This window comes from Gobio gobio, assembly GCF_949357685.1.
Source record: "Gobio gobio genome assembly, chromosome: 12".
Classification (NCBI taxonomy): Eukaryota; Metazoa; Chordata; class Actinopteri; order Cypriniformes; family Gobionidae; genus Gobio; species Gobio gobio.
This window is the reverse complement of record NC_137105.1, coordinates 2,648,047-2,666,610: the sequence shown is the minus strand read 5'-3', so window position 1 is coordinate 2,666,610 and position 18,564 is coordinate 2,648,047. Positions and strand designations below refer to the sequence as shown.

At 38.5% G+C, this 18,564-nt stretch overlaps 1 protein-coding gene across 6 annotated transcripts in view; it reads left to right on the top strand.

The window, feature by feature from the left end:
• Positions 1-18,564, top strand: part of fig4a (FIG4 phosphoinositide 5-phosphatase a) — a 128,352-nt gene that overhangs the window by 75,870 nt on the left and 33,918 nt on the right. For all 6 annotated transcript variants that reach the window (XM_079830466.1, XM_079830467.1, XM_079830468.1 and 3 more), the window contains exons 13-17: positions 699-815; positions 3,728-3,773; positions 10,052-10,200; positions 10,271-10,437; positions 17,870-18,008. In XM_079830466.1, coding sequence (XP_079686592.1) covers positions 699-815; positions 3,728-3,773; positions 10,052-10,200; positions 10,271-10,437; positions 17,870-18,008 — 618 coding nt within the window. The remainder of the gene's footprint in view (positions 1-698; positions 816-3,727; positions 3,774-10,051; positions 10,201-10,270; positions 10,438-17,869; positions 18,009-18,564) is intronic.

The following is an 18,564-nucleotide window of genomic DNA, read 5'->3' as shown; positions in this document are numbered from 1 at the left end:
GACTCGAACGAGAAGACTTGATAGATTAACTAATCTTTTCTGTTTCCGGTGACTGCATAGCCTTGCCAATGGGGCTGGGACTTGATGAGCAAATGATTCGAGACTGGTGAACTAATCAATTCTGTTTCCTGTTCAGAACATATGGGATGTTGCGCATGCACAGTCAACATAAAATGAACGAATCGCTCTCTGAGACAACCCATTGTTCTTGAGTCATATTAAAGATTCGTTCAAAATGAATAATGAAGATTAAGTCCCATAACGGCAGAGGTGTGTGAGGTTCGTCAAGTGAGAACAATAGAAACATGAATGGAGCAGTTCTCCTCGCCAGACATTAGACGATTGACTGGGTGTTTACAGAGAAATACAAATTTTTATTAGCATCTTATCAGCCTTCTCTAAAAACTCACATGACATGGTCTTAGAAAATGTTTCATAAAATCCATAGTTTTAGAGATAATATCTTCAGATTTGAGCAGACTTGTGGCTTCAGCTTTATTGTGTTTCGTTCAATTTCATTTTTGAGCATGCAAATGGAGTCGCAATTACTTTCAGTCTCCAGCTAAACATCTTATGGAAAACTTAAGTGGCAGATGACAAGTAGTTTCTGTAAGGATTTTATTCCTTTTGTTTATGTAACAGAAAAGTAATGTCCTCATCCTTCCTGCGCTCAAGGCTCTTTGTTTGTTTCTGTGCAGTAAACTGTGTAACGTGTTGGACCGTCTCAGTATGATCGCTGAGAATGTGGTGAAGAGGACGGGCTTCTTCGTTAATCGACCCGACTTCCATTGCCACACATTACGTCCTGATGAAAGGTGAATGTTTGTTTAACATGAGAATCATTTAATCCACAAAAGCAGTCTCTTTCAGCAATGCTATGACATGCAAAAGATGGAATTAATCAATGAAAAAGAGTATTTTCCCCTTTTTTTCTAGTACATTATATATTTTCATAAACCAAAGTTATAATGCATTATTCCTTGTTGCATTTGAAACAGGTTATCATGTGTTTTAATACTTTCTAAAGGTGTAATAATTAATAGATTATAATGTATTATAACTGTGGTTACAATTATTCCCGAGATCATAAAATGCATTACAAGGCATAATTAATGCATGAAAAACATCTATAATGCATTATACATAAAGGCTTTAAGTATTACTCAAATATCTAAAAGTTCATAAATCAAGATACATTTACTTGAGCAGCAAAATGACTTTTTCTGAAAAAACTCAATCAAAATAAAGTTTTTAAGCTTTTTGCATCTCCAGTAAATGTATCTTGTTTTAAGAAAGTGTAGATATTTGTGCTAACAAGACAATAATACTAAGAAGAACATCATTTTTTGCAGAGCAGTGTTGTTTATGGATGTGATAACGAATGTCAGACACTCTTAAATTCACATAGAAATTCCCTCAGAAATAATACGGTGTTGTCAAACATCTGCTGTGCACGTTTGCATCAAGTCTGTGGGAATATTTTGCAAATGTTTCCCACAGGGGTTTATCAGAATGCCGTATGTTTGCAAGTTTGAATAGTTTTCCATTAGTAACACATTGTTCATTTGCTGATGAAGTTTTTTCACTGCTAAAATTCTGCAAACTCAGAATCTGCTTCTGCAAGGCCATGATGCTCAACACTGAGTCAGTCATTCAATCAATCAGTCAATCAATCAATCGGTCGGTCAGTCAATCAATCAATCAATCAATCGGTCGGTCGGTCGGTCGGTCGGTCGGTCGGTCGGTCAGTCAGTAAACCAATCAATCAATCAATCAATCAATCGGTCGGTCGGTCGGTCGGTCAGTCAGTAAACCAATCAATCAATCAATCGGTCAGTCAGTCAGTCAGTCAGTAAACCAGTCAATCAATCAATCAATCGGTCGGTCGGTCGGTCAGTCAGTCAGTAAACCAATCAATCAGTCAATCAATCGGTCGGTCGGTCAATCAGTAAACCAATCAATCAGTCAATCAATCGGTGAGTCGGTCGGTCAGTCAGTCTGTAAACCAATCAATCAGTCAATCAATCAGTCGGTCAGTCAGTCTGTAAACCAATCAATCAGTCAATCAATCGGTCGTTCGGTCAATCAGTAAACCAATCAATCAATCAATCGGTCGGTCGGTCGGTCAGTCAGTCAGTAAACCAACCAATCAATCAGTCAATCAATCAATCAATCAATCAATCAATCAATCGGTCGGTCGGTGGGTCGGTCGGTCGGTCGGTCGGTCAGTCAGTCAGTCAGTAAACCAACCAATCAGTCAGTCAGTCAATCAATCAATCAATTGGTCGGTCGGTCGATCGGTCAGTTAGTCAGTAAACCAATCAGTCAGTCAATCAATCGGTTGGTCGGTCAGTCAGTAAACCAACCAATCAATCAATCAGTCAATCAATCGGTCGGTCAGTCAGTCAGAAAACCAATCAATCAGTCAATCAATCGGTCGGTCGGTCAATCAGTAAACCAACCAATCAATCAGTCAGTCAATCAATCGGTCGGTCGATCGGTCAGTCAGTCAGTAAACCAATCAGTCAGTCAATCAATCGGTCGGTCAGTCAGTCAGTCAGAAAACCAATCAGTCAGTCAATCAATCGGTCGGTCAGTCAGTCAGAAAACCAATCAGTCAGTCAATCAATCGGTCGGTCAGTTAGTCAGTAAACCAATCAGTCAGTCAATCAATCAGTCAATCAATTGGTCGGTCGGTCAGTCAGTCAGTAAACCAATCAGTCAGTCAATCAATCGGTCGGTCGGTCGGTCAGTCAGTCGGTCGGTCGTCAGTCAGTAAATCAATCAATCGGTCGGTCGGTCGGTCGGTCGGTCGATCAGTCAGTAAACCAATCAATCAGTCAGTCAATCAATCAGTCAGTCAATCAATCAGTCAGTCTGTAAACCAATTAATCAATCAATCAATCGGTCAGTCAGTCAGTAAACCCATTAATCAGTCAATCAATCAATCAGTCGGTCGGTCGGTCGGTCGGTCGGTCGGTCGATCAGTCAGTAAACCAATCAATCAGTCAGTCAATCAATCAGTCAGTCAATCAATCAGTCAGTCAGTAAACCAATTAATCAATCAATCAATCGGTCAGTCAGTAAACCAATCAATCAGTCATCCAATCAATCGGTCAGTCAGTCAGTAAACCAATCAATCAATCGGTCGGTCGGTCAATCAGTCAGTAAGTCAATCAATCAATTGGTTGGTCAGTCAGTCAGTCAGTAAACCAATCAATCAGTCAGTCAATCAATCAATCAATCGGTCGGTTGGTCGGTCGGCCTTTAGTCAGTCAGTCAGTAAACCAATCAATCAATCAATCTGTCGGTCGGTCACTCAATGAAAGAGGGGGTAATAGCACAATGGATCATAGAGACTTCATCAAATGACTAATAAGCCAAGCCAATGGGCTGCAGTGGATTCTATTTTAATGTTCCTCTTCCATGGAAACCGTGTGAATCCAGATGAACTCCGTAAGGGCAGAATCTGTGTGCAGTGCTTCAAAACACTATTTCTGTCCTTCTCACAAGAGCTCAGAAGGTATCGACCTCCCATCTGAGTCACAGCTGAAGTAAATGGCAGCACTTTTGTTGTTTTCCTGCACTTGCTGCTGTAAAGCCCTCGCTGGTCCACGTGTTGAAGCACTGATTCATTTTCAAAACAATAGAGCCGCCGCGATACACATGAGGTCTGATGGAGCCGTCCGCATCAAAAGACTCTCATCAAACTGTCTTTGTTGTTCAGGTGGGGAGATCTCGGCGGGAAGGTCACACCGAATGGCAGGTTACAGGTATGTCAACAGACTCCAGTCCAAAGCTTCGGCTCTCAGCGTCAAAACTGCTGCATATTGCTTCTCAATCTGGTCAAGAAGTGTCTATTCAGACCTAAAGTGTCCATGACTGACATATTAAAACACCAGTCTCACTTTGTTGATGTAGGTGCATTAAAAGTGGAAGTCAAAGAGCCAATGCCTTATAAAATTCAGCATATTAAATTGTTATCATTGTTTGCATAAGTCTTTATTAGGAGTGTGACGATACACTTACCTCACGAGACGATATTGGGTTCACAAGAACAAGATGAGGCAATATTTTAACTATTTTTAATAAAGTCACGTTGGCCAGTCGCGTTTCCACTGTCGATTCATTATTTGTGGTAATAAAAAAAGACCTGAGTGAAAAATAGCCATTCAAATGTCTTAAAATGCATATTATAATGACAATGAGGCAATAATAACTGGGTCAAATAAAGCATCAAAAGCAAGTAATCTTATGTTTTATTGAACAACGCTGGTAAAATACAAACTCACAGCTTATGATTGTATCATATAGCATATCATTTGATAAATTCTATTGTTTGTTCCCCTTGTTTTTATATATTTAGAAAATAAAAATAGTATCTGACACCTTTTTAATCCCATTTTATATTTTTCCATAAATGTATTTGTACATTTTGGTACACTTAAACGATTGATTTGATCGATCAGTCGGTCAATCAGTCATTAAACCAATCAGTCAGTCAGTCAATCAATCAGTCGGTCAGTCAGTCAGTAAACCAATCAATCAGTCAGTCAATCAATCGGTCAATTAATCAGTCAATCAATCGGTCGGTCAGTCAGTCAGTAAACCAATCAATCAGTCAGTCAGTCAATCAATCGGTCGGTCAGTTAGTCAGTAAACCAATCAATCAGTCAGTCAATCAATCGGTCAATCAATCAGTCAATCAATTGGTCAGTCAGTCAGTCAGTAAACCAATCAGTCAGTCAATCAATCGGTCGGTCAGTCAGTCAGTAAACCAATCAATCAGTCAGTCAATCAATCGGTCAATCAATCAGTCAATCAATTGGTCAGTCAGTCAGTCAGTAAAACAATCAATCAGTCAGTCAATCAATCGGTCGGTCAGTCAGTCAGTAAACCAATCAATCAGTCAGTCAATCAATCGGTCAATCAATCAGTCAATCAATCGGTCGTTCAGTCAGTCAGTAAACCAATCAATCAGTCAGTCAATCAATCGGTCAATCAATCACTCAATCAATTGGCCAGTCAGTCAGTCAGTAAACCAATCAATCGGTCAATCAATTGGTCGGTCAATCAGTCATTAAACCAATCAGTCAGTCAATCGGTCGGTCAGTCAGTCAGTAAACCAATCAATCGGTCGGTCAGTCAGTCAGTAAATCAATCAATCAATCGGTCGGTCAGTAAACCAATCAATCAATCGGTCGGTCAGTCAGTCAGTAAATCAATTAATCAGTCAATCAATCGGTCGGTCAGTAAACCAATCAGTCAATCAATCGGTCGGTCAGTAAACCAATCAGTCAATCAATCGGTTGGTCGATCAGTCAGTAAATCAATCAATTAGTCAATCAATCGGTCGGTCAGTAAACCAATCAGTCAATCAATTGGTCGGTCAGTTAGTAAACCAATCGGTCGGTCAGTCAGTCAGTAAACCAATCAATCAGTCGGTCAGTCAGTAAACCAATCAATCAGTCAGTCAATCAATCGGTCAATCAATCAATCAGTCAATCAATTGGTCGGTCAGTCAGTAAACCAATCAGTCAGTCAATCAATCGGTCAATCAATCAGCCGGTCGGTCGGTCGGTCGGTCAGTCAGTCAGTAAACCAATCAATCAGTCAATCAATCGGTCGGTCAGTCAGTCAGTCAGTAAACCAATCAATCAGTTAGTCAATCAATTGGTCGGTCAGTCAGTAAACCAATCAATCAGTCAGTCAATCAATCGGTCGGTCAGTCAGTCAGTCAGTAAACCAATCAATCAGTCGGTCGGTCGGTCAGTCAGTCAGTAAACCAATCAGTCGGTCGGTCAGTCAGTCAGTCAGTAAACCAATCAGTCGGTCGGTCAGTCAGTCAGTCTGTAAACCAATCAATCAGTCAGTCAATCGGTCGGTCGGTCAGTCAGTCAGTCTGTAAACCAATCAATCAGTCAATCAATCAATCAGTCGGTCGGTCAGTCAGTCAGTCAGTCAGACTGTAAACCAATCAATCAGTCAATCAATCGGTCAATCAATCAGTCGGTCGGTCGGTCAGTCAGTCAGTAAACCAATCAGTCAGTCAATCAATCAGTCGGTCAGTCAGTCAGTCAGTCAGTCAGTAAACCAATCAATCAGTCAATCAATCAATCAGTCGGTCGGTCAGTCAGTCAGTCAGTCAGTCAGTAAACCAATCAATCAGTCAATCAATCGGTCAATCAGTCGGTCAGTCAGTCAGTCAGTCAGTCAGTCAGTAAACCAATCAATCAGTCAATCAATCAATCAGTCGGTCGGTCAGTCAGTCAGTCAGTCAGTCAGTAAACCAATCAATCAGTCAATCAATCGGTCAATCAGTCAATCAATCAGTCGGTCGGTCAGTCAGTCAGTCAGTCAGTCAGTAAACCAATCAATCAGTCAATCAATCGGTCAATCAGTCGGTCGGTCAGTCAGTCAGTCAGTCAGTAAACCAATCAGTCAGTCAATCAATCAATCGGTTGGTCAGTCAGTCAGTAAACCAATCAATCAGTCAGTCAATCAGTCGGTCAATCAGTCGGTCAGTCAGTCAGTCAGTCAGTCAGTCAGTAAACCAATCAGTCAGTCAATCAATCAGTCGGTCGGTCAGTCAGTCAATCAGTAAACCAATCGGTCAGTCAATCAATCGGTCGGTCAGTCAGTCAGTCAGTAAACCAATCAATCAGTCAATCAATCGGTCGGTCAGTCAGACTGTAAACCAATCAATCAGTCAATCAATCAATTGGTCAGTCAGTCAGTCAGTAAACCAATCAGTCGGTCGGTCAGTCAGTCTGTCAACCAATCAATCAGTCAATCAATCAGTCGGTCGGTCATTCAGTCAGTAAACCAATCAATCAGTCAATCAATCATTCGGTCGGTCAGTCAGTCAGTCAGACTGTAAACCAATCAATCAGTCAATCAATCAATCGGTTAGTCAGTCAGTCAGTAAACCAATCAGTCAATCAATCGGTCGGTCAGTCAGTTAGTCTGTAAACCAATCAATCAGTCAATCAATCAGTCGGTCGGTCAGTCAGTCAGTCAGACTGTAAACCAATCAATCAGTCGGTCGGTCAGTCAGTTAGTCAGACTGTAAACCAATCAATCAGTCAATCCATCGGTCAGTCAGTCAGTCAGTAAATCAGTCAGTCAGTAAACCAATCAGTCGGTCGGTCAGTCAGTCTGTAAACCAATCAATCAGTCAATCAATCAATCGGTCGGTCAGTCAGTCAGTCAGTAAACCAATCAATCAGTCGGTCGGTCATTCAGTCAGTAAACCAATCAATCAGTCAATCAATCATTCGGTCGGTCAGTCAGTCAGTCAGACTGTAAACCAATCAATCAGTCAATCAATCAATCGGTTAGTCAGTCAGTCAGTAAACCAATCAATCAGTCAATCAATCAGTCGGTCGGTCATTCAGTCAGTAAACCAATCAATCAGTCAATCAATCATTCGGTCGGTCAGTCAGTCAGTCAGACTGTAAACCAATCAATCAGTCAATCAATCAATCGGTTAGTCAGTCAGTCAGTAAACCAATCAGTCAATCAATCAATCGGTCGGTCAGTCAGTTAGTCTGTAAACCAATCAATCAGTCAATCAATCAGTCGGTCGGTCAGTCAGTCAGTCAGACTGTAAACCAATCAATCGGTCGGTCAGTCAGTTAGTCAGACTGTAAACCAATCAATCAATCAGTCAATCAATCGGTCAGTCAGTCAGTCAGTAAACCAATCAGTCGGTCGGTCAGTCAGTCTGTAAACCAATCAATCAGTCAATCAATCAATCAATCGGTCGGTCAGTCAGTCAGTCAGTAAACCAATCAGTCAATCAATCAATCGGTCGGTCAGTCATTCAGTCTGTAAACCAATCAATCAGTCAATCAATCAATCGGTCGGTCAGTCAGTTAGTCTGTAAACCAATCAATCAGTCAATCAATCGGTCGGTCAGTCAGTCAGTAAACCAATCAATCAATCGGTCGGTCAGTCAGTCAGTAAACCAATCAATCAGTCAATCAATCAATCGGTCAGTAGACAGTCAGTCAGTCAGTAAACCAATCAATCAATCAATCAATCGGTCGGTCAGTCAGTAAACCAATCGGTCGGTCAGTCAGTCAGTAAACCAATCAATCGGTCAATCAATCAGTCGGTCGGTCAGTCAGTCAGACTGTAAACCAATCAATCAGTCAATCAATCAGTCGGTCAGTCAGTCAGTCAGTCAGTCAGACTGTAAACCAATCAGTCAATCAATCAATCAATCAGTCAGTCAGTCAGTCAGTCAGTAAACCAATCAGTCAATCAATCAATCAATCGGTCGGTCAGTCAGTAAACCAATCAATCAGTCAGTCAATCAGTCGGTCGGTCATTCAGTCAGACTGTAAACCAATCAATCAGTCAATCAATCAATCGGTCGGTCAGTCAGTCAGTAAACCAATCAATCAGTCGGTCGGTCAGTCAGTCAGTCAGACTTTAAACCAATCAATCAGTCAATCAATCAATCGGTCAGTCTGTCAGTCAGTCAGTCAGTCAGACTGTAAACCAATCAATCAGTCAATCAATCAGTCGGTCAGTCAGTCAGACTGTAAACCAATCAATCAATCAATCGGTCAGTCAGTAAGCCAGTCAGTCAATCAATCAATCGGTCGGTCAGTCAGTCAGTAAACCAATCAATCAGTCGGTCGGTCAGTCAGTCAGTCAGACTTTAAACCAATCAATCAGTCAATCAATCAATCGGTCAGTCTGTCACTCAGTCAGTCAGTCAGACTGTAAACCAATCAATCAGTCAATCAATCAGTCGGTCAGTCAGTCAGTCAGTCAGTCAGACTGTAAACCAATCAATCGGTCAATCAATCAGTCAGTCGGTCGGTCAGTCAGTCAGACTGTAAACCAATCAATCAGTCAATCAATCAATCGGTTGGTCAGTCAGTCAGTAAACCAATCAATCAGTCAATCAATCAATCAATCGGTCAGTCAGTAAACCAGTCAGTCAATCAATCAATCGGTCGGTTGGTCAGTCAGTCAGTAAACCAATCAATCAATCGGTCGGTCAGTCAGTCAGTAAACCAATCAGTCAATCAATCAATCAATCAATCAGTCAGTCAGTAAACCAATCAGTCAATCAATCAATCAATCAATCGTTCGGTCAGTAAGTAAACCAATCAATCGGTCAATCAATCAATCAGTCAGTCAGTCAGTAAACCAATCAGTCAATCAATCAATCAATTGGTCTGTCAGTCAGTCAGTAAACCAATCAATTGGTCAATCAATCAATCAATCAGTTGGTCAGTCAGTCAGTCAGTCTGTAAACCAATCAATCAGTCAGTCAATCAATCGATCGGTCAGTCAGTCAGTCTGTAAACCAATCAATCAGTCAGTCAATCAATCAGTCAGTCAATCAATCGGTCAGTCAGTCAGTCTGTAAACCAATCAATCAGTCAATCAATCAGTCAGTCAATCAATCAGTCAGTCAATCAATCAGTCAGTCAATCAATCGATCGGTCAGTCAGTCAGTCAGTCTGTAAACCAATCAGTCAGTCAATCAATCAGTCAGTCAATCAATCAGTCAGTCAATCAATCAGTCAGTCAGTCAATCAATCGGTTTGTCAATCAATCAGTCAGTCAATCAATCGGTCGGTCAGTCAGTAAACCAATCAATCAGTAAGTCAATCGGTCGGTCGGTGAGTCAGTCAAGTTTTATATTTTTCCAAAAATGTATTTGTACATTTTGGTACACTTAAATTAAATTGAAAATGTATATGAAATATTTAATTTAATACAATTCCTCCAGCTTAGTTGATAATTGAATAGCAGAATGACTGTTTTCTAACAGTTCTTCTGAACACAGTCAGCCATTGGTCAGGCAAACAGATAGTCCCGCCCCCAAACTCGCTTGATTGTTTGAGCCAGTTGTAAATATGCTGTATTTCCAGTGTAGATCATGTGAATATATAGTAAAGTGTCATTTATCCCTGTGATCAAATCATCATTAGTCCAGTCTTCAGTGTCACATGACCCTTCACTAATCACTCTCATATGAGGATTTTAGCTCAGGAAAATGAATTACTGTGTGTTGTTTTGACAGACGGGGGTTTTGAGGACGAACTGTGTGGACTGTCTGGATCGAACCAACACCGCCCAGTTCATGGTGGGCAAGTGTGCCCTGGCGTACCAGCTCTACGCCCTCGGGATGATCGACAAACCCAAGCTTCAGTTTGACACAGACTGCGTCAGGTACCTGTGCAAACCAACATTACACGAGCCAGGGGTTGGCGTCATATTGATCTTCATGGTGTGTGTGCAGATTATTCGAGGAGCTGTACGAGGACCACGGCGACACACTGTCTTTGCAGTACGGAGGATCTCAGCTGGTTCACCGAGTGAAGACGTACCGAAAGATCGCGCCCTGGACACAGCACTCCAAAGACATCATGCAGACGCTCTCACGCTACTACAGCAACGCATTCTCAGGTAAACAACGCTATATAAAGATCTGAGCCACTCTCACAAGGTCCTGGGCCCGAATTCATAAAGATTCTAAAGCCCTATTCGCAGGGGATTAGTTTTATCTGGGGAGCTCTGGTGATTTGTAATAATTGCAGAGAATGTCTGTGATCTTAAAGGGTTAGTTCACCCAAAAATGAAAATTCTGTCATTAATTACTTACCCTCCGTTCATCTTCAGACACAAATGAAGATATTTTAGTGTAAATCTGATGCTCTGAAAGGCCTCCATTGGCTCAATGGCACTTTACACTCTCAAGACCCTTAAAAGGCACTAAAGACTAAAGTTACAAAGTCCATCTCACTACAGCGGCTCTACAATAACTTTATGAATCCGCGAGAATAGTTTTTGTGCGCAAAAAAACCCTAAATAACGACTTATATAGTGATGACGATTTCAAAACACGGCCTCATGAAGCTTCGAAGCGTTATGAATCAATGAGCCGAATCAGCGGTTTGAAGCGTTATGAATCAGTGAGTCGAATCAGCGGTTTGAAGCGTTATGAATCAGTGAGTCGAATCAGCGGTTTGAAGCGTTATGAATCAGTGAGTCGAATCAGCGGTTTGAAGCGTTATGAATCAGTGAGTCGATTCAGCGGTTTGAAGCGTTATGAATCAGTGAGTCGATTCAGCGGTTTGAAGCGTTATGAATCAGTGAGGGTAAGTAATTAATGACAGAATTTTCATTTTTGGGTGAACTAACCCTTTAAAGCTACACTGTGTGATATTTTCCCCCATCTAGTGGTGAAAAGGTATATGACCATCCAGTGAATATTAGTTTCTGTTCCTCTCAATTCCGATTTCGTTTTAACTCCTACGGTGACCTCGTCCACATTGGACACGGTGCCATCGAGTGTTAAAACGCCAAAGGCGAAGCTTGAATTTACGGGTATGTCCCTCTTTGGCTAATGTACTTTCAAGATGGAGGATCAACATGGCGACCCGCATTCGAACCCTCACCCGTATGTGTTTACAATGGCATATTATAAACTTACCAGAATACTTTATTACTTGAAAGAAGTAAATATACATTAATGAGCACATATATTTTTGAAAGAACTAAGTGTTTTTAGCTAAGAATAAACTAAAAAAGTTACACAGTGTAGCTTTAATCCTGTGCGAATCGGCCATGTCTGTAATTTGTAAAGTAAAAATTCCCCCGTAAATTACCTGACATATTTCGCCGAACACGAGGTCCTGTGATAATATTAGTCCCGCGAATCGGCATCTCTGGGATTTGGCCGGGATTAGGCGGATCGTGTATAATTTTTGCAAGGTTTTTGTTTCCTGTGCGCATTTTTATCTTTATCTTTCACGAAAAATGCCGCTAGGCTGCATATAATGCGCACCGTTATGAATTCCTATAATGACTTTCACTTTAGAATGAGCACCAATTTGGGAGTAAATTGCTTGAATGGTGTGTTTAATATTATTCTTAATGAAAAACAGAAAAGGAAAATGACAAACTCACTTAAATGGGCGCTTTTACATTTAGCTTTGAAACCGAATCTTCCGCTGTATATTATTATAGCTCTGTTCAGTTTTTAATAAGGCTGTCAAAAGATTAATCGCGATTAATCACATCCAAAATAAAAGTTTGTGTTTACATAATATATATGTGTGTACTCTGTTAATTATTATTTATATATAAATACACACACAAGCATGTATATATTTAAGAAAAAAATATTATTTTTATATACAAAACATTTATATTTATATATATATATTATAGATTATATAAATGTATATACATGCAAATATTTCTTAAATATATACATGAATGTGTGTGTATTTATATATAAATAATAATTAACAGAGTACACACACATATATTATGTAAAAACAAACTTTTATTTTGGATGCGATTAATCGCGATTCATCTTTGACAGCCCTAGTTTTTAATTGTAGCATCTGTTCTCTAATTGAACTAAATTATTGTTATTACTATAAAACAATCAAAATGATATCGATACGACTGTTTATAATTTCATACAGCTAACTTATATCTATAACGAAAAAACATTTACAAGTCTTGACATCATATCCGGGAGATAAGTCAGTAAATTTGAGTAAAATCACAGGCTTTGCTTATCCCGTGCGAATGCGCCGCGCAAAACTCAGATGTGGGGAGTAAATTCTAAATCACACGAGGTCCTCAGATAAAACTAATCCCCTGCGAATAGGGCTCTAGATTCCTCTCAGAAAACTCCTAACTCTTTTGAAGACTGTGATTGGTTGGTTGTCCAAAAAGGAGCGCTTTTAAGTGTAAGGTCTATTCTAAGCCTTCACTTTGAAATTACAAGCGCAAATTGTCCTATTTTACCATTCTCTCTCACTCACACACACACACACACACATTATATATATGTATATAAATCATTTTATTATTGTTAATTTTCTATAAGGTATTTGATTGGCTTAGAAAGGCGTTCAACGTCCGCTATTGGCCGATAGTGGAAACACGACTGGCCCTGGCACTAGTTTTATTTTTTTTATTACACTACCGGTCAAAAGTGTGTAAAACTGTAATTATGATTTAATGTGTTGATCATCAGATCCTCATATGAGAGTGATCAGTGGAGGGTCATGTGACTCTGAAGACTGCAGTAATGATGATAAATCACAGGAATAAATCACACTTTACTGTATAATCACACAGAGAACAGATGATCTACACTGGAGTGTGTGTGTGTGTGTGTGTGTGTGTGTGTGTGTGTGTGTGTGTGTGTGTGTGTGTGTGTGTGTGTGTGTGTGTGTGTGTGTGTGTGTGTGTGTGTGTGTGTGTGTGTGTGTGTGTGTGTGTGTGTGTGTGTGTGTGTGGGCATGTTTTCGTGAAATATCAGGACACAAATGTGTATAATGACATGGGTATTACAAAAAGAGGGTGAAATATGAGGACGTTCCCCATGTCCTCACTTTTCAAAATGCTTATAAATCACACAGAACAAGTTTTTTTTCACAGAAAGTGAACTGCACAGTCTCCTGTGAGGGCTAGGTTTAGGGGCAGTGTGTGTGTGTGTGTGTGTGTGTGTGTGTGTGTGTGTGTGTGTGTGTGTGTGTGTGTGTGTGTGTGTGTGTGTGTGTGTGTGTGTGTGTGTGTGTGTGTGTGTGTGTGTGTGTGTGTGTGTGTGTGTGTGTGTGTGTGTGTGTGTGTGTGTGTGTGTGTGTGATGGGTAGGTTTAGGGGCAGTGTGTGTGTGTGTGTGTGTGTGTGTGATGGGTAGGTTTAGGGGCAGTGTGTGTGTGTGTGTGTGTGTGTGTGTGTGTGTGTGTGTGTGTGTGTGTGTGTGTGTGTGTGTGTGTGTGTGTGTGTGTGTGTGTGTGATGGGTAGGTTTAGGGGCAGTGTAAGGGGATAGAAAATACGGTTTGTACGGTATAAAAACCATTACGCCTATGGAATGTCCTCACATTTCACAAAAACAAACGTGTGTGTGTGTGTGTGTGTGTGTGTGTGTGTGTGTGTGTGTGTGTGTGTGTGTGTGTGTGTGTGTGTGTGTGTGTGTGTGTGTGTGTGTGTGTACAGATGATCTACACTGGAGGAATATTTCATAATTTTACTGTATTTTTGATCAAATAAATGCAGACCAATTGATATTATATTATATTATATTATATTATATTATATTATATTATATTATATTATATTATATTATATGAATTATATTATATTATATTATATTATATTATATTATATTATATTATATTATATTATATTATATTATATTAATTATATTATATTATATTATATTATATTATATTATATTATATTATATTAATTATATTATATTATATTTTATTATTAAATATATTAAATTATTAATTATATTAACTATATTATATTATTTAATATATTATATTAATTATTATATTATATTATATTAACTATATTATATTTTTTATAATATAATATTATATTAACTATATTATATTATATTATTAAATATATTATATTTTATTTTATATTATATTATTAAATATATTATATTATTAATTATATTATATTAACTATATTATATTTTATATTATATTATTAAATACATTGTATTATTAACTATATTATATTAAATTATTAATTATATATTAATACATTTTATTTGTGTTTCTGACATTATTTTCATGATAACTCACACACATTTAAACCCCAGATTCTCATCACAGTAATGCAAAAAAATCCTTTTACATTCATAACTAGATTTCCAATGATTATTCATCATTTGTCTTCACACCCGTCCATAGAAATGTGCGTATTACATAATATTATATTAATGCATCACGTTTCATAAGTTAATGATGGTCTGGAGAGAGGGAGAGACACATTTGAGCCATTATGTCCTCCACCTACATCTCTCTTTCATGAATTATTAATATCTGCCTTTGTGCTGATGGGCCGCTTGTGTGAATTATAATTATTACATGTATTCTGTGTAGAAGCGTGTGCGCTCTCATGCTGTCGGCCCATCGATCACACACACGCGTGTGCACTAACTCATGTGTGTTTGAGCACTTCAGTGTGTTTGGCGTCTGATGTCACTCTGCGGGTGATTGACAGTGTTGTGGGACGGATGGGGAATGAGCCCAAATCTGGGCTTTTCCAGGTTTATTTTGTCCGGTTTCATCACAGCGTTTTTACATTTACATTTAGTCATTTAGCAGACGCTTTTATCCAAAGTGACTTACAAATGAGAGCAATAGAAGCAGCTAGAACAGTCAAGGGCAACAGTGTGCAAGTGCTGTAACACGTCTCAGTTCATCTAGAACAGAACACAGAGGACTTTTATTTTGTATTTTTTTATAAATAGACAAACAGAAAATGAATAGGGTGATAAGTGCTATTCTTGATTGGTCAGGTGCTGCTGGGAAACATGTGCTTTTAGATGTTTCTTGAAAATAGCTACAGACTCGGCCGCTCGAATTGAGATTATTAAATTATTAAATATATTATAATATTAAATGTATTATATTATATTATATTAACTATATTATATTATTTTATATTAAATTATTAAATATATTATATTAACTATATTAAATTATTTATATTAAATTATTAAATATATTATATTATTAACTATATTATATTATATTAATTATATGATATTATTTTATATTAAATTATTCAATATATTATATTATTAACTATATTATATTATTAATTATATTATATTAACTATATTATATTATTTACATTAAATTATTAATTATATTATATTATTTATTATATTATATTAATTATATTATATTATTTATATTAAATTATGAAATATATTATATTATTAACTATATTATATTATTAATTAAATTATATTATATTAATTATATTATATTATATTAAATTATTAAATATATTATATTATTAACTATATTATATTATTAATTATATTATATTAACTATATTATATTATTTATATTAAATTATTAAATATATTTTATTATTAACTATATTATATTTATTAATTATATTATATTATATTATATTAATTATATTATATTATTTATATTAAATTATTAAATATATTATATTATTTTATATTATATTATTAAATATATTATATTATTAATTATATATATTATTAAATATATTATTTTATATTATATTATTAATTATATTATATTATATTAACTATATTATATTATTTTATATTAAATTATTAAATATATTATATTATTAATTATATTCTTTTATATTATATTATATTATTAAATATATTATATTATTAATTATATTATATTAACTATATTATATTATTTTATATTATTAAATACAATATATTTTTTATTAACTATATTTTTAGCTATGTTTTTAGCTTAGCTTTTAGCATAAGTTAAAGCTTTAGCTTTAAGCTGTTATATTTTGAACTATGTTTTTAGCTGTACTGGTAATTTCCTGACACGCTTGTCTCTTTTATTGGTGATTTGGTTATTCTTCAGTGGGTCAGACTCTCCAGTTTCCCGTAACTCCGCATCCAGACGTCCACAGCGTCATCACTTCCTCTCGGGATCTTGCGCACGCTGAGTCTGAACAGAGTTAATGTCCTCATGTCCTCATAATAATGTTAACGTTATGATCTGAGGATATGAGTGAGATCTAATGCCGGAGACGAGCTGTAAGTGCGTAAGGCCACACATTCCAATCAAGTGCTGTGATTATATTACACCCCAGTGTACACAAACACACTAGAGGAAACTAGTGTGTGTGAGAGTGTGTGTGTGTGTGTGTGTGTGCGTGTGTGTGTGTGTGTGTGTGTGTGTGTGTGACAGAGAGAGAGTGTGAGTGAGTGAGTGAGTGTGAGTGTGAGTGTGTGTGTGTGTGTGTGTGTGTGTGTGTGTGTGACAGAGAGAGAGTGTGAGTGAGTGAGTGAGTGAGTGTGAGTGTGAGTGTGTGTGTGTGTGTGTGTGTGTGTGTGTGTGTGTGTGTGTGTGTGTGTGTGTGTGTGTGTGTGTGTGACAGAGAGAGAGTGTGAGTGAGTGTGTGTGTGTGTGTGTGTGTGTGTGTGTGTGTGTGTGTGTGTGTGTGTGTGAGAGACTTTAGAGCAGGAGTGTGTGTGTGTGTGTGTGTGTGTGTGTGTGTGTGTGTGTGTGTGTGTGTGTGTGTGTGTGTGTGTGTGTGTGTGTGTGTGTGTGTGTGTGTGTGTGTGTGTGTGTGTGTGTGTGTGTGACAGAGAGAGAGTGTGAGTGAGTGAGTGAGTGAGTGTGAGTGTGAGTGTGTGTGTGTGTGTGTGTGTGTGTGTGTGACAGAGAGAGAGTGTGAGTGAGTGAGTGTGAGTGTGAGTGTGTGTGTGTGTGTGTGTGTGTGTGTGTGTGTGTGTGTGTGTGACAGAGAGAGAGTGTGAGTGAGTGTGAGTGTGTGTGTGTGTGTGTGTGTGTGTGTGTGTGAGAGACTTTAGAGCAGGAGTGTGTGTGTGTGTGTGTGTGTGTGTGTGTGTGTGTGTGTGTGTGTGTGTGTGTGTGTGTGTGTGTGTGTGTGTGTGTGTGTGTGTGTGTGTGTGTGGTGTGTGTGGTGTGTGTGGTGTGTGTGTGTGTGTGTGTGTGTGTGTGTGTGTGTGTGTGTGTGTGTTAGGGCCCTGTGTGTGTGTGTTAAAAGAACACCGGTATAGTAGATGAGCTGGAGTCATGTGATGTCTTGCTCTTGCTCTAATGCTGCTCGTCTTGCTTCTCATCTCAGCCTCATTTAATTATAAAGATGTGAGTGCTAATGAGCAGCGAGGCTAACGAGCAGCGAGGCTAACGAGCAGCGAGGCTAACGAGCAGCGAGGCTAACGGCGCTCAGTGTTCGTCAGCATTTATACATTTGTAATCTTACAAATCCCAGGGATCACATGTAAACCTCGGATGCAATGCAAGAACTTTGGATAAAACTCAGAGAAGGATTATTTATTATCTCTCTCTCTCTCTCTCAGATGCAGACAGACAGGACGCTATAAACCTGTTCCTGCAGGTGTTCCAGCCGGCCGAATCCAAGCCTCACCTGTGGGAACTGCCCACAGATTTCTACCTGCACCACAGCAACACCATGATCCTCCCGCTGCAGCGCCACAGGTCAGCCGGAGACCAGCCATGGGCCGCAGAACCGCCTCTCAATGCCGGCAAACCACAGAGCGTGTTAAAGGGTTAATTCACCCAAAAATGAAAATTCTGTCATTAATTCCTCACCCTCATGTGGTTGGACACCCGTCAGACCTCCGTTCATCTTCAGACACAAATGAAGATATTTTAGTGTAAATCTGATGCTGAGAAAGGCTTCAGATAGGCCTCCATTGGCATTCAGTACATTTACACTCACAAGACCCATAAAAGGCACTAAAAACGCCGTTACAAAGTCCATCTCACCACAGTGACTCTACAATAATCTTACGAAGCGACGACAATAGTTTTTGTGCGCAAAAAAAAATCTAAATAACGCCTTTATCCAGCTTGTTCTTGTCTTCCGTGTGTGTCTCCACGACGCATGCGTGAGAATATGAGCAGATCCGGCGTTCGGGAATCCATGAAATGCCACTTTAGCCCCATTTGAGAACTACACCGAGACCTAAAGCACGATCAATGTAGAATTCAACAGCTGAGATACGCGCGTCTTCCTCTGCTCGTAAACAAA